This window comes from Schistocerca americana, chromosome 7 (genome assembly GCF_021461395.2).
Source record: "Schistocerca americana isolate TAMUIC-IGC-003095 chromosome 7, iqSchAmer2.1, whole genome shotgun sequence".
Taxonomy (NCBI): Eukaryota; Metazoa; Arthropoda; class Insecta; order Orthoptera; family Acrididae; genus Schistocerca; species Schistocerca americana.
Window position 1 is genome coordinate 77,267,848 of NC_060125.1, and position 14,377 is coordinate 77,282,224.

Here is a 14,377-nt window from a genome sequence, read left to right on the forward strand (position 1 = left end):
GGTTCGCAGGAGAGCTTCTGTAAAGTTTGGAAGGTAGGAGATGAGATACTGGCAGAAGTAAAGCTGTGAGGGCCGGACGTGAGTCGTGCTTCGGTAGCTCAGATGGTAGAGCATTTGCCCGCGAAAGGCAAAGGTCTCAAGTTCGAGTCTCTGTCGGGCACACAGTTTTAATCTGCCAGGAAGTTACTTTGATATTGTTAATCTGAATGTGTACACATAAGTATTAATTCTGGTGTATGTTATATGTTTTTATTTCTTCTAGTGTGCCATGTTGTTACAATGAGTTTTGTCATTAATTAACCATATTGGGTGCTGCTGTATTGTTAACATTGTAAAAATACTGACTCGTTCCATATCCTTGCAACTCCATTGCAGCTGGCCGGTGTGGCTGAGCGGTTCTATGCACTGCAGTCTGGAACTGCATGACTGCTACGGTCTCAGGTTCGAATCCTGCCTCGGGCATGGATGTGTGTGATGTCCTTAGGTTAGTTAGGTTTAAGTAGTTCTAAGGGACTGATGACCTCAGCAGTTAAGTCCCATAGTGCTCAGAGCCATTTGAACCATTGAACTCCATTGCTATCAGGATCAACGGAACTTGCAGTAAAATAAAATAGATATGTATCCAGTAAACAGTCCATAATGGGAGGGACCTCCATGATATACAGTTGCTTAAAGAAACTTTTAAAGAAATAAGAGATTATTGCACAACAGGTGTAATCCAATGTGTATGGCTATAGATAGAGAAATGCTGAATGAAACACATTTGGCTGTCAAGAGAGCAATGCATGATGGCTTCAGTGACTACCATAGCAGAATATTGTTGAGTGCCAATCTGAGTCTACAGATGCTGAAAAGGTGTGCTGGTGTTTCTTACATCTTCTTTCAGTTATTAAATGTAACATAAGAATTGCTTCTATTCACTGAAGCCACTCTGGCTATTATGAAGCACATAACATTTTTCCTTGTTTTATTTTTTTTCCCCTCACTGTTGTATAATTATTAGTTTTAAAACGGGAGATGCCATACGGATTTTGAGTTATTCTCAGCTGTAACTGCTCGTGTCCTGTTTGCTCTTTGTATGGATTAAGCTTTTGTGAAAATCTAATAGTGGATCAACAGTTGGCAGATTTTGCAAAAAGTCAGAAAAATCACATTTCTTGCCATATTTTCATATTGTCCCTATTGTTTCTAACTTCCGTGTTTCTCTCTTACCTGGGAGTGTGCCCTTTTATTTTCTGGGTGAAAGAAACTCTGCTTCTGCAAGCTTTTGTTTCTTTGTCTGCTGTTGTCTGGTAAGTAGAATTTTTCTATTTTTATTTGCATGCTGTTTAGTGTGAGTTTAATGGATGTGTACATATAGTTGAATATAATTTCTTCCATTTTTTTCAAAGTATCTGAAACATAAATGATTTTCTTCCTCTATAAAAAATGTGTTGTGTAGAAGAGTACTATGCTCAAAACTCATTATATTGTCTGAAATGAATTTTACATACTCTATATCATGTGTAAGCAGCATAGCGGACATGTTATCCTATGCTCGTTCAAGACGTAATCGGACTTACATTTGCAAACCAGAATCTGGTTGTCAAGGAAGAGGAATATTTATAACCAGAAGTTTGAAAGAAGTCAAACTATTTGACAGGGCAATCTGTCAAATCTACATATCGAAGGTTTGTTTTCATTCCTTTCATTTGGTTGTAAATAGCTGAGCATAAAATATAAAATTTTGGGGTTGATTCTTATAAATTTTTTGTATTTCATTCCTATTGTATTTTTAAAGTACTTGTTTAATTTACTACTGATATACATTAGGACATTTTTAACTTTGTAGTTGGTTGATGTGGTTTTGTTGTCTTACTACAGTTCTTGCAGCTAATTACTTTCTCAATGTGATATTAAATAATAGCTATGAACTATAATTTTGTATCTTCAGTGGGAGGTGACTACTGTTGCTGCAGATACGTGGCAAGATGAATTTGTAGGTGTTGCAGTGGTGTAACTGGCAGAGGTGTTACTAGATTACTGCAGTTAGTAATTTGTAAAGTCACAATCTTCTAGTGCTTGTGATATCAACAGTGGTACTTTTACACCATCCCTAACTCTACACTCTGACACCATCTGTCCCTCAGTGTTATGGTGCATCTGATTCATACACATTCCGAATCTCTGATGTTTTCACATTAGAAACAATAATGTTTACAGGAATGGGATTAAACAGTGAATGTGAGTAGAATGTGCCATATGTGCCAGTAGATTGTTTGCAAATGCTGAATCAGCTGCTAAAATTAATAATTCAGGTACCGTCTGTGACATAAAATGAGTTTTTGAAAATTACTTAGCCTGTTATTGTGAATTTTAATTATAGTTTCTTTTGTTATAACAGTGATGATATACTGTTCTTGACTTACATTAAAAATGTCTGGACTTACTTCTTACTCAGTATGTGTTAATGCTCTTACACAAAATCGAGTAAAAATGACTGCTACTTTTATTACAATCATTCTCCACTATTGTTCCATCAGTTCTCATTACAGATTTATGTAAATTTACACTAATACAAATCCAGAAAGAAAATAACTATTTGTGTAAAGAATTTTATGGCCTTTTAGCAACAATCTACACTCCCAGAATTCAGGTAATTTACGAAAGCATTGACCAAAATGCTCTTATTCTTTTTTCCACCAGGTGTAGTATCTTGTTTCTGCCACTGAACTGCAGAACTACATCCTGAATATTGCAGTGGGATGTAAAATTTGATCCCTTTATGTCTCATATTTTGATATGTTACAGATTAAATGTAGTAGCATACAATCGTATAATTTGAGGAGTGCTTTTCATTATCATAAAAATATTTAAAAAAGCAAAGTGATAGAATGCCAAGCAACATTTTAATGATTACTTTTTAACAGCTTTTAATTTTGGCTTCTGGTAAGGATTCTCTCCAGACTATTTCAATCAGTTTGTTGCAAATATTTATCAATCAAGGTACACACAGTGATGGTTGCTTTGAATCAAGCAACAATAAGGCATATATGACCTCCGTGTTAGAGGTACCATGTGACTTTTCCTCTTAATCGTTTATAGTCTTATTTGCTTCATCCACTTCTCTTTTATCTCAACCCTGTTCCAAAAGCTAATTTTTCTGCCATGGGTCATCCAGTAACGTGCGGTCATTCTAACTTCACTGTTAAGGTAGCAGTGACACTGGAAGAGATATTTTGCTACCGTAAAATAAACAATTCAGACAACATTAGTCTAGGCCCCCCCCCCCGTTTCATGCTTTATGTAAAATCTGGTGTTAATGTCCCTTAACACATGGTAGTGTACTCTGATGTAAAAATGCACAGTCTGTGTATGGCACTTGGAACATACTAATGTCATTAGTTCATATTTCAACTTATCACATGTCATTTGCTGACCACAAATCTCTTAAATTATCTAATAATCTACACTCAATTTTAATAAGTTTGCAGTATAAATGGTTCATGCAGTGTTTTCTTTTTTTATTTAATGTCATCAGACAACTATCAAAATATGCTATTTCATTTTAGAAGTCTCATACACACTTATCTCAATTTGTTTCATACATGACTGCTGTGACATGAATGCTGAGCAACCTAATAACAGATATTGATTAACTTAACTTCAGTTCAAAACACATCTCAAAGGAAAGTTTTTTTGTAGAAAAAGATTATCCAAATTAGGTGCAGGGTTCCCCCAGGAACATCCTGTTGTACTCTTGTTAAGAAACTTTGTAATATATTGTGCTGGTGTATGAGTTCATAACTTTTTGGTTTTGCATGTTGCTGTGGGTGTATTTATCAATTGTTATTTTTTATTTGTAGTTCACTGTTGCTGTTTGAGTTTTCATATTGTCATTTTGTCATTTTAAGATAGAGAGTGAAGCTGTGGATGCTAGAAAATGGAGTGCCAGTGGAGAAATCTGAACATTTCCAACATATTCTTCTGTTTGAGTTCAATAGAAGGGTGAGAACAACAGTGGCAGGCAGAAACAGTTGTGCCATGTGTGGGAATAATGCCATTGGACAGAGCACAGCCAGAAAATGGTTTTCTCATTTTAAGGAAGATTATTTTGACATTAGTGACTCTCCACATTCGGGAAGACTTTCAGAGCTTAATTAAGATTGTTTAAACATACTAATCCACAATAGTCCATGTCAGTGTACTCAAGAACTGGCAGATATGATGAACTGTGATCATTCCACCATTGTGTGAGATTTGCATGCCAAATGGTTCAAAAATCGGTTGTAGGTGTACCACTTGCTGTAAGCCAAAGTCACAAAAATCAGCAGGTGACCATACGTGCATCTTTGCTTGCTTGTCATCAATTGGCTCATGAAAAACACAACTAATCTTATCCTGTATTGTTACTGGTGATGAGAAATGGTTCTTTATGCTAATATAAAGAAAAGAAAGAAATAATGGAGCCCAATTAAAGAAGGAAGTCTGTGTATGAAGACCTGTGCACGTTTACAAAAGATAATGGGAACAGTGATGGTATGGTGTACTATGAATTGCTTCCCCAAGGTGTAACCATCACTGATGACATTTACTGTGAACAACTGAGACATATTTCAGATTATGCAATCAAAGAACAATGATGAGGAAAACTGCTTGAAGTGATGCTGCTCCCTGATTATGCACACCCAGATTCTGCTGGACTGACAAAAAACACTATACAGGAGTTGGGTTTGGAAGTAATTCCACAATTACTTATTCACTTGATCTTGTACCCTCATATTTCACATTTTCTGCTCTCTTTCAAACAATGTTCAAGGAACTTTCTTGCCAGATGAAAGTGCACTCCAAACATGGCTTGACAAGTTCTTCACTTCAGAGCCACACGATTTCTACAGTCACAGAAATGAAAAGTTATCCCAGCATTGGCAGACTGATAGTGATGGAGAATATGTTATTGATGACTAAAGTCTCTCATATGTGTATCTGTTGTATTTATTAAATCTATGGGAAAGTGCTACCAACTGATGCACCAACCCAATATTTGTACCCCAATGAGCTTCATGGCAGAGAATCCTATCCACCATATGGGGTCATATTCTGGGGTAACTTGTCAAACCAAGCAAAAGGTTTTAGAATGCAAAAGTGTTTAATAAGACTAATTTATGGTGTAAATTCAAGAACATTCTATAGAAACCTGTTCAAGGAACTGGGTATTCTAACCACTGCTCCTCAGTATATTTACTCCTTAATTAAATTTTTTCAGTTAATATGCCTCCATCTCCAACCAATAGCACAATAAATCTTATCAATACTAGGAATAAGAACAGTCTACATAAAGACCTAAAATCACCTTCCTTGGCCTTAAAAGGGGTTCAATATTCAGGAACATATATTTTTCAATAAATTGCCAGCAACAATTAAAATCTTGGTTTCAGATAAAACACAGTTTAAACAGAGTTTGAAAGACTTCTTGGTAGGCAACTCCTTCTGCTCCATGGATGAATATCTTAACAGGGACTGTTAGACCAGGTTAAGTAAAAATGCTGTTAGCCTTCAGTTTCGACAGACATTGCTCACAACAGTCAAGATTAGGTATTATTAAGGTAATTTATTAGAAGTGCATAATTATGTGTCATTGTGATAGTGTATTAATTCTGTAAATATTAGCAGTTCCAGTTCACTGTAATATATTCACATATCTTGACTGTCTCTTGACAAATGTTCAGGGAAGTGAATGTTATATTCAGATGATCTATGTTTTTTTATCTTATAGTTCCTGACAGCTTCCACATCCACAATAATCATCTCGTTTTTGGGTCTATGGAACGAAAACTGAATCTTATCTAATCTAATCTCCATAATGTCAGTGATATGTACTGTGATCATAATACAAGAAGGAATACTAAACTCCACTATCACTTCCAAAAAGCTCACAGAGATACATAAAAATTTACAATATTCCAGTATTAAACTAGTTAATTCACTGCCAAGTAGCATCAAAGATCTACACAATAACAGTACATTATTTAAAAATAAAATAAATACCTATTTATTTGATAAAACTTTCATTCATTAGATTTTTTTAAACGGAGACATATAGAATTGTTGTTATTCTTATATTTTTATTGTTTGTTATGAATTGTTGAACAGTATGTGCTAATCTGTAATCTATGGATGAGGCACTTAGTGGTAGGCAGGCACATTTAAAAGGCTATTGAAAAAAATCAGCTTTCAGAACAAAGTATGTGAGGAATGGGTGAAGATACTGTAGTGCTGCCCACGTAAGTTGCTGAGACATGGCGAGGACTGGATGGTGGGTTACTAGATGCACCATCAGGGGAGCTGTGTTGGGAGGGGGGGGGGGGGGGGGGGGGGGGGAGAGAAGGAAGCAGAGAAAGATGGTAGAGAACATGCAGATGAGCTGCTGGGGGAACAGAAAATGTGTGAGATTGGAGTGGGAGCAGAGAAGAGAGTAGAGGCAGATGGCGGACAGTAACGAATGATGGTCGAGGCCAGAGGGTTTACAGGAGTGAAGAATATGCTTCAGGGAAAGTCCCCACCTGTGTAATTCAGAAATACTGCTGGTGGTGGTGGGAAGAATCCACGTGGCATGGGCTGTGAAGCAGTCATTGAAGTCAATCATACTTTGTTGTGTGGTATGCCTGGAAAGTGGGGTGGTCCAGCTCAGCTGTCTCTTGGCCATAGTTTGACAGGTGCCATTTATGCAGTCAGACAGCTTGTTAGTAGTCACAGTCTGCCTACATAGAATGCCACACAGTGTCTACAGCTAAGTTGGTAGACTACGTGGCTATTTTCACATGTCCCTGCCTTTGAAGGGGTTGCCTGTACCTGTGATATGAGTGGTTTAGTTGATAGTGTGAGGGTGTAAGGAATAGGTCTTTCATCTACATCATTTGTAAGGATATAAGGCTTGGGCAAGAGGTTGGGAGAAAGGATGGTATGGGAACAGACAAGGAGATTGCATTGTTTGAGCAGGTGGTGGACTACAACTATACAAAAGATTGGAAGGACACTTGGGAGATCACCTTCATAACATTTGCCCTCTCTCTGCTTCAGTGATTGTCACCCAGCACAGCTCTCTCAATGGTGCATGTAGTACCTAGTAGCCCACCATTCTGTTCCTGCAACATCTCTGCATACTCTCACAGGCAGAACCACCCCAACCCCATGCACCTCCCACTCTGTGCTCCACCCCTTTTCTCTATCCCCACTACACATCCTAGCTGACATCTCTACTTACCTCAGTTGTGCTTGGAGAGGTGAGGTGTGTGGTTTATGTGTATATAAATGTGTGTATGTTTGCGTGTCGTTTGATGATAGGCTTTGTCTGAAAGCTGATGTGCTTAAACAGTCTACTTTTAAATGTGCCTGTCTGGCACTCAACGTCTCCTCTGTGTCATGATTAGAAATTTATCCTAATTCATACTGTTATTCCGTTCTGACTTTCCCATTGTTTGAAAGTGCCAGTCTTTGTAGGATGTCTCTTTTTCACTTTGTTTCTAGTTTTACGTTCTTAATTTTTTCTGCAACTGTTTTTGTAAATAACTGTATTTTCCATTGTTACATGTTCTATGTAATTTATACTTATATATTCTTTGACTTTTTACAAATTCATACATCTAGAACAATCATTGAATTATGTATATCAATACAAGCGGAAAGAAGGAAAGGGTACATATTTCCTGAACAAAATAAAAGGAATATAAAATCCAATATATCTTAAATCATAAGACATTTGGTATACATCAATGACAAAACATGTAATTTAAAAAAAAAAAAAAAAAAAAAAAAAAAAAAAAAAAAAAAAAAAAAAAAAAGAAAAAAAAAAAAAAAGAAAGAAAGAAAGAAAAAACATGTAAAAATTGAGAATACACTTGTTCCTAGTGGCACATGTACTTTGGCAGCTGTTTAGTAGGTGTTTCAGTAGCTCCTTTAACAGTTGATTCTAATTTTGCAGAGATCTATAGGACTACTTGTTGGTTGCTATGGTCTCTTCTGTATATTCCAGATGTGCTCTATAGATTCAGATGGAGGCCTCACACAGGCCAGTCCATATTGTGAACATCTTCACTTGTAAAAGATTCATACAATATCATTTAGGAAAAGAAAGTCTTGACTAACAGCTCAACTGAAAAATTGCCCATGTTACAAAACTGTTAAGGCTTTCATGGCCACTTTTTGACAAGCTGCCTGTTGGTTTCTCTCTCAGGTTCTTCAGCTGACATTTGTTTGATGATTGACATTGGCACTGGCATTGTCAAAGCTTCATCCTCCATTGCTAGTGATGAACAGGGGTTGAGCTCACAGCCGCAGATTATATGTACCTGGTATGCTAACATCCAAGGGCTTTTCCATGGTCATTTTGCGTGTAGTGCTTCCCTTGCTACCTGCAACAGTCGTTTGCTGCAGGATGGCAATCCTGGATGTCTCCACCTTGAGGCTATCTTTTCTTGTTGAAGCTATTCTCATATTTATGGATATGTATAGCTTCTCTGAACAAACAAGTGTGATAGCTCTTCTCTACAGCAAGAACTTCCATGTCGGCAGATTTTACTATGTGGTCGGTCTCACACAGCGCGTGCTCTGCCACGGCTGATTTGTCCACCTGCCTCAACATGCAGTGCCGCTTATTTTCTGTGACCCTGGTGTTGATTGATCATCTAGTGATCCCAACATAAACTTTTTTGCAGGTTCATGGTATGTGATATATTCCTGACATTGCAAGTGGGTCCCTTTTCACCACTGCTGATCAGAGACACTCCTTGATTTTTTTGTTGGTTTATAAATAGTCTTTATGCTGTGTTTGTGCAACATACAACTGATTATGTCTGTCACTCTGGAAATGTATTGCAGGAAGGCGGTACTTGACATTTATTTTTCCAATGTGTCCCTTTGTGAAGTTTCTGACTTTTTTTCACAACCTTCATACAGGGTGCTACTTTTTTCAGTGAGCTGAGACATTCTTTCCTCTTCTTTAAGACCACATATAGAAACCAGTCTCATCAACTGTAACAATGTTTCCAAGGAATGGCTTGTGCCTATGTAAAGCCAAATGGTAACAGGTCAGCAAAGATAAACATGTAGTTATTTGCTGATTTTTGTTGGTGTCGCTTAACACATGTGGTACTCATGTAACCAAGTTTTGTAAAGTGAATGCAAATGGCATACAATGGTTGTGTGATCACATTACCTAATCTGTGCCAATTTGCACATTGTTTAGCAAAGATTTTTATCACCCAACTGATTTAGATTCACCATACAAGTTGAATTTTCCTCCTCAGAACTGAGAAAATCATTTCCATGTCATTCTCTCAACAAATTCTTCCCTCCCATACAAGACACAAATTTTTCTCAAGGCTTCTGCCACACATCTTTGATTAAACTGGTAGAGTAAGATATGACAGAATTGTTCATTTTCCTGCACTTGGCACTTCATACATTAGCCTTGAAAATGACCAAGTCTTGCTGTTAGCAACATACAAGTTCCTGTTCACAACAATCAAAATCCAAAAAATCCAAACTGGAGAGAGTGGGGAGGGGGATAAGAAGTCTTGCAAAGAAGTGATGACAACCTGATGAAGCACGATGTAGACTTATGCACCAATCTAATAAATCAGCATACACGTAATACACTGAAGAGCCAAAGAAATTGGTGCACCTGCCTAATATCATGTAGGCTCCCTGCGAGCATGCAGAAGTGCCACAACACAATGTGGCATGGGGTTTACTAATGTCTGAAGTAGTGCTGGAGGGAACTGACACCATAAATCCTGCAGGGCTGTCCATAAACCTGTAAGAGTATGAGGGGGTGGAGATCTCTTCTGAACAGCACCTTGCAAGGAATCCCAGATTTGCTCAATAATGTTCATGGCTGGGAAGTTTGGTGGCCAGTGGAAGTGTTTATAAAGTCAGAAGAGTGTTCCTGGAGCCACTCTGTAGCAGTTATGGATGTGTGGGATGTTGCATTGTCCCTCTGGAATTGCCCAAGTCTGTCGGAAAGAACAATTGACATGAATGAATGCAGGTGATCAGACAGGATGGTTACATATGTTTCACCTGTCAGAGTCATATCTAGACATATCAGGGGTCCCATATCACTCCAACTGCACATGCCCCACACCATTACAGAGCGTCCACCAGCTTGAACAGTCTCCTGCTGACATGCAGGGTCCATACACGTAAGAATCCATCTGCTTGATACAATTTGAAATGAGACTCATCCGACCAGGCAACATGTTTCCAGTCATCAACAGTCCAATGTCAGTGTTGACGGGCCCAAGTGAGGCGTGAAGCTTTGTGTCACGCAGTGATCAAGGGTACACGAGTGGGCCTTTGCTTCCACAAGCCCATATCGATGATGTTTCATTAAATAGTTCATACACTGACACTGGTTGATGGCTTAGCATTGAAATCTGCAGCAATTTGTGGAATGGTTGCACTTCTGTCCCATTGAATGATTCTATTCAGTCATTGTTGGTCCCATTCTTGTAGGATCTTTCTCGGGCCACAGCAATGTTGGAGATTTCATGTTTCGCCAGATTTCTGATAGTCACGGTATGCTTGTGAAATGGTCGTATGGGAATATCCCCTCTTCATCCCTGCCTCAGAGATGCTGTGTTCCAGCACTCGTGTGCCAACTATAACACCATGTTGAAACTCACTTAAATCTTGACAACTTGCCATTGTAACAGCAGTAACCAATCTAACAACTGTACCAGACACCTGTTTTCTTACATAGGCACTCCTGACTGCAGCACCATATTTTGGCTGTTTACACATATTTTTATTTGAATATGCATGCCTATACCAGTTTCTTTGGTACTTCAGTGTAATAACACACCAATAATAATTGTAGTAATACGTCGGTAATAATAATAAAAACATATTTAAAAAAGGGTTTTGCCAGTATGTAGCTATAAATATAACTTTGCCTTTAAAATCCTGGTTGATACAGGTTGTGTTATGATTCTGGTAGACTAGGAGATGTTGTTCAGTTTGTGGCAGTCCTTTCAGGTATCCTAATTTACCAGATTGGTTGTACATATTGATATATTCATACTCAATCGAATAAGGGCCTTCTAAATGAGATGTGGAAGGTTGAAGCCAGCAAAGGGAGCCTCCTTCACCTCTAATAATGGGGCTCTGAACTTACCTTCACCACAGTTCCATTGGTGTCATGTGGTGGCCATGCAGTGGATGGCATAGATCAGCAGGGAGGTGCCCCGTGGCCACTGTAATGAGGAACAACACTCTCCAAACCAATCCATGAGACATTGCTCAGACTGTGTCAGCCTATTTTGCCACAGTTACTACAACTACTCAGGATGCAGGTTTCCAGTGCTGTATAACATTGCTGAGAGGAGCAGTTTGGTCTTTCAGTCCACCACTGAAGATTACAACTGACCATTTTCCATATGGGAACTGGATTCTGCATTGTCTGTGGCTCATGACACATTCCCTGGTCACGACAGAATCCATTACAGTATGCTGTGGCACCTCACGAGTCGAAACAAAGACATCCTCCTCACACATTTTAAAGCCATTTCAGTGTCAGGTCACTTTCCCAACTCATGGCAAGAGACAGTTTCAATTCCTCTTTTAGAACCTGGGATAGACCTTAATGCCTGAGTAGTTGCCATAATGTTGCCCTCACTAGCTGTGAGTTAAGGACCTTTGAGCAAATGAGCAACTGCCATCTTATCTGGAGCTTTGAATCCAGGCAACTCCTTTGCCACTTTCAGTATGGGCTGATGAGGTATCACTTCACATTTTCTAACTTGGCTCTCCGGATGGCGGGTATACAACAGGCTTTCCTGCACTGGAACCATCTTCGAGGTATATTTTTTGACATCAAGAAAGCCTATGATACTACTCAGAGGCATCTTATCCTCAATCTGCTTCACAAATGGGGTTTTCATGGTTGTCTTCCCATTTTTATTCAGTCCTTTCTCTCACCACCGTATTTTTGATACTGTGTCAGTGACATCCTGTCTTACCACTTTGAGAAGGAGAACCTGCTCAAGGTAGCTTTTAAATGTGACTGCCTTTGCCATAGCTGTTAATAGCATTATGTCAGTATGAAAAGTCTTGTCCAGTGTTCTTTGTTTGTGGATGACTTTTCTGTGGTTTTCTCTTCTTCAAGCCTTGCAACGACATGTTATCAGTTGCAACTAACTCTTCAGTGTTTGGATGAATGAGTGCAGAAGAGTGGTTTTAAGTTTTCAAATGAGAAGACTGTGTGTGTCTGTGTGTGTTCTTCTTAACCATTCTTATTCCATTTTAAACTTTCCTGAGTTGAGGATGAGGGACCCTGTTCTTAATTTTAAATACACACTGAGGTTTCTGGGCCTCATATTTGACTCTAAGCTAAAGTGTTTGCCACATCTTAAGGACCCGAAAAAACAGTCCCTTAGGGCTCAAAGTGTTTTAAAATGTCTTAGCCGTAGTACATGGTGGGAGGGGGGGGGGGGGGGGGGGAGGCAGACAGGACTTGTCTGCTGCGGTTGTGCAGAGCATTTGTGTGTGATGATGTCGTCTAGATTACGGGTGCATGGTGTATGGGTCTGTGAGATCCTCTTACTTAAAGATGGTGGACTTGTAGACATGGTGCACCATGAAGGGATTTGCTTGGCCCTTGGGACATTCAGAATGAGCCTCATACCAAGCCTCTGTGCAGAGGCTGGTGAACCATCACTTCACATCAGGTGGTGCCTACTTATGGTGCGTCAGGCATATAAAACACTGTCCACACCATACACACCCCCATATTATACCATTGCTCAGCCTCCAATGGAAAGGCTTTTTCATGGCTCACAGCAGGCAGCCCTATGCAATTCACACACAGGATTGCCTTTAGACATGGGTGTGGTCGGTCTTAATGTTTTAGATCACAGTTGGAGAAGATTTCCAACTTTGGTTCCTCTGGTGGCCCAGACTTATTTTCGACTTGACCAATTTTAAGAAGGACAGGACTCCAGATTTTACATTCCAATCTCTATTTTTTAACCATCTAGATATGCATCATAATTTCACAGTAGTGTACACTGATAGCTCCAAATAAGGGAATTCCCTTGGCTGCTCTGTCATGTTTGCCAACCATGTCACCAGGATTTGTCTTCATGGTGAGTATACCGTTTTCTCAGCAAAGCTCCACCTGGTCCTGAAGGCGCTGGAGCAGATGCGACTTATTCGGGGCAAATGATTTCTCATTTTCTCTGATTCCCTCAGTGCCTTATAGCTGTTACAGAATCTGAATTCAGTTGAGAAGGTGGCCCAGCAGATGTCATTCTTCTGGGTGCCAGGTCATGTAGGGATACAGGGAAATGAACAACCTGATCAAGCTCCCAAGGAGGCCTGCAGGGAACAAGATGTGGCACAGTGTGCTACCCACCTTGAGGTTCTGGGAGGGGGGGGGGGGGGGGGGGGGAGATGAAGTGACCTTCTTACATCTTCACATTGGGCACTGTCTGAGAGGATCCCCCATTTTGTGATGCTTGTGGTGTGCACATCTCTGTAAGACATATTTTAACAGAGTGCATTTTATACCGTGAGGCAAGGCCAGAAGCAAATATTGGTGGGGATCTGCCCTCCATTTTAGCTGATGATGAGATGAATGTGCCTAAAGTTTTAAAGTTTTGTGATGTGTCTGGACTCTGGCCTAAACTTTTAGGCTGGAGGTTTTAGTGTGTTGCAGAATGGCTGGCTCCTCCTTTTTTATTCTTGTGGTCAGCCAGCAACATCCATCTGCTGTATTGTTTTAGCTCATTATACCACTTTCTTCCTGTTTAGTTAATGTTTTAATATTGACATGATATATCATTCTGTGCTGATACATACACAGTTTTCTAATTTTTGTTACCTTTATTTTATGTGTTGTTTTATACTCATGTTTAGTGATTTTACTGACACTTGTCTCAAACTGTTTTTGTGCGGGTGCTGAAGACCTTTCTGTCGTGCGCCCATACCAACATATCCAACCATCCATCCACCCAGAACACTAATTTTGGAAATCCACTCTGTGGATTCTAAGAACTCATCGAACCTTTGAGGTTACCATGACAGGGTGTCTACGATTATGTTTTGTTTACCCTTGATGTATATGATTTCAAAACTGAACTGGTGAAGTATGTGCACCACTTGGCTAACCTTCTATGTAATAATTTGCACATCAATAGAAAAGGAACTGCTTGATGCTCACAGTAGACTTAATTGTGCTTGCCCCATAAGTAGTACTCAATTTCTTAAATGCCCATGTAACCCTGAGAACCTCGAGCTCTGTCACATTATATGAACATTCGGATTCAGGAAGGGTATGGCTTGCAAAACTGATTATCTTATGTGTCGGCTCCCATCATCTTCAGTGATGTGAAATAAG

At 39.3% G+C, this 14,377-nt stretch overlaps 1 protein-coding gene across 1 annotated transcript in view; it reads left to right on the forward strand.

Moving 5' to 3' along the window:
- The window catches only part of LOC124622726 (tubulin polyglutamylase ttll6-like), a 500,830-nt gene that overhangs the window by 94,754 nt on the left and 391,699 nt on the right, over positions 1–14,377 (forward strand). The window contains exon 6 of the mRNA XM_047148517.1: positions 1,514–1,670. Within this exon, the coding sequence (XP_047004473.1) occupies positions 1,514–1,670 (157 nt within the window). The remainder of the gene's footprint in view (positions 1–1,513; positions 1,671–14,377) is intronic.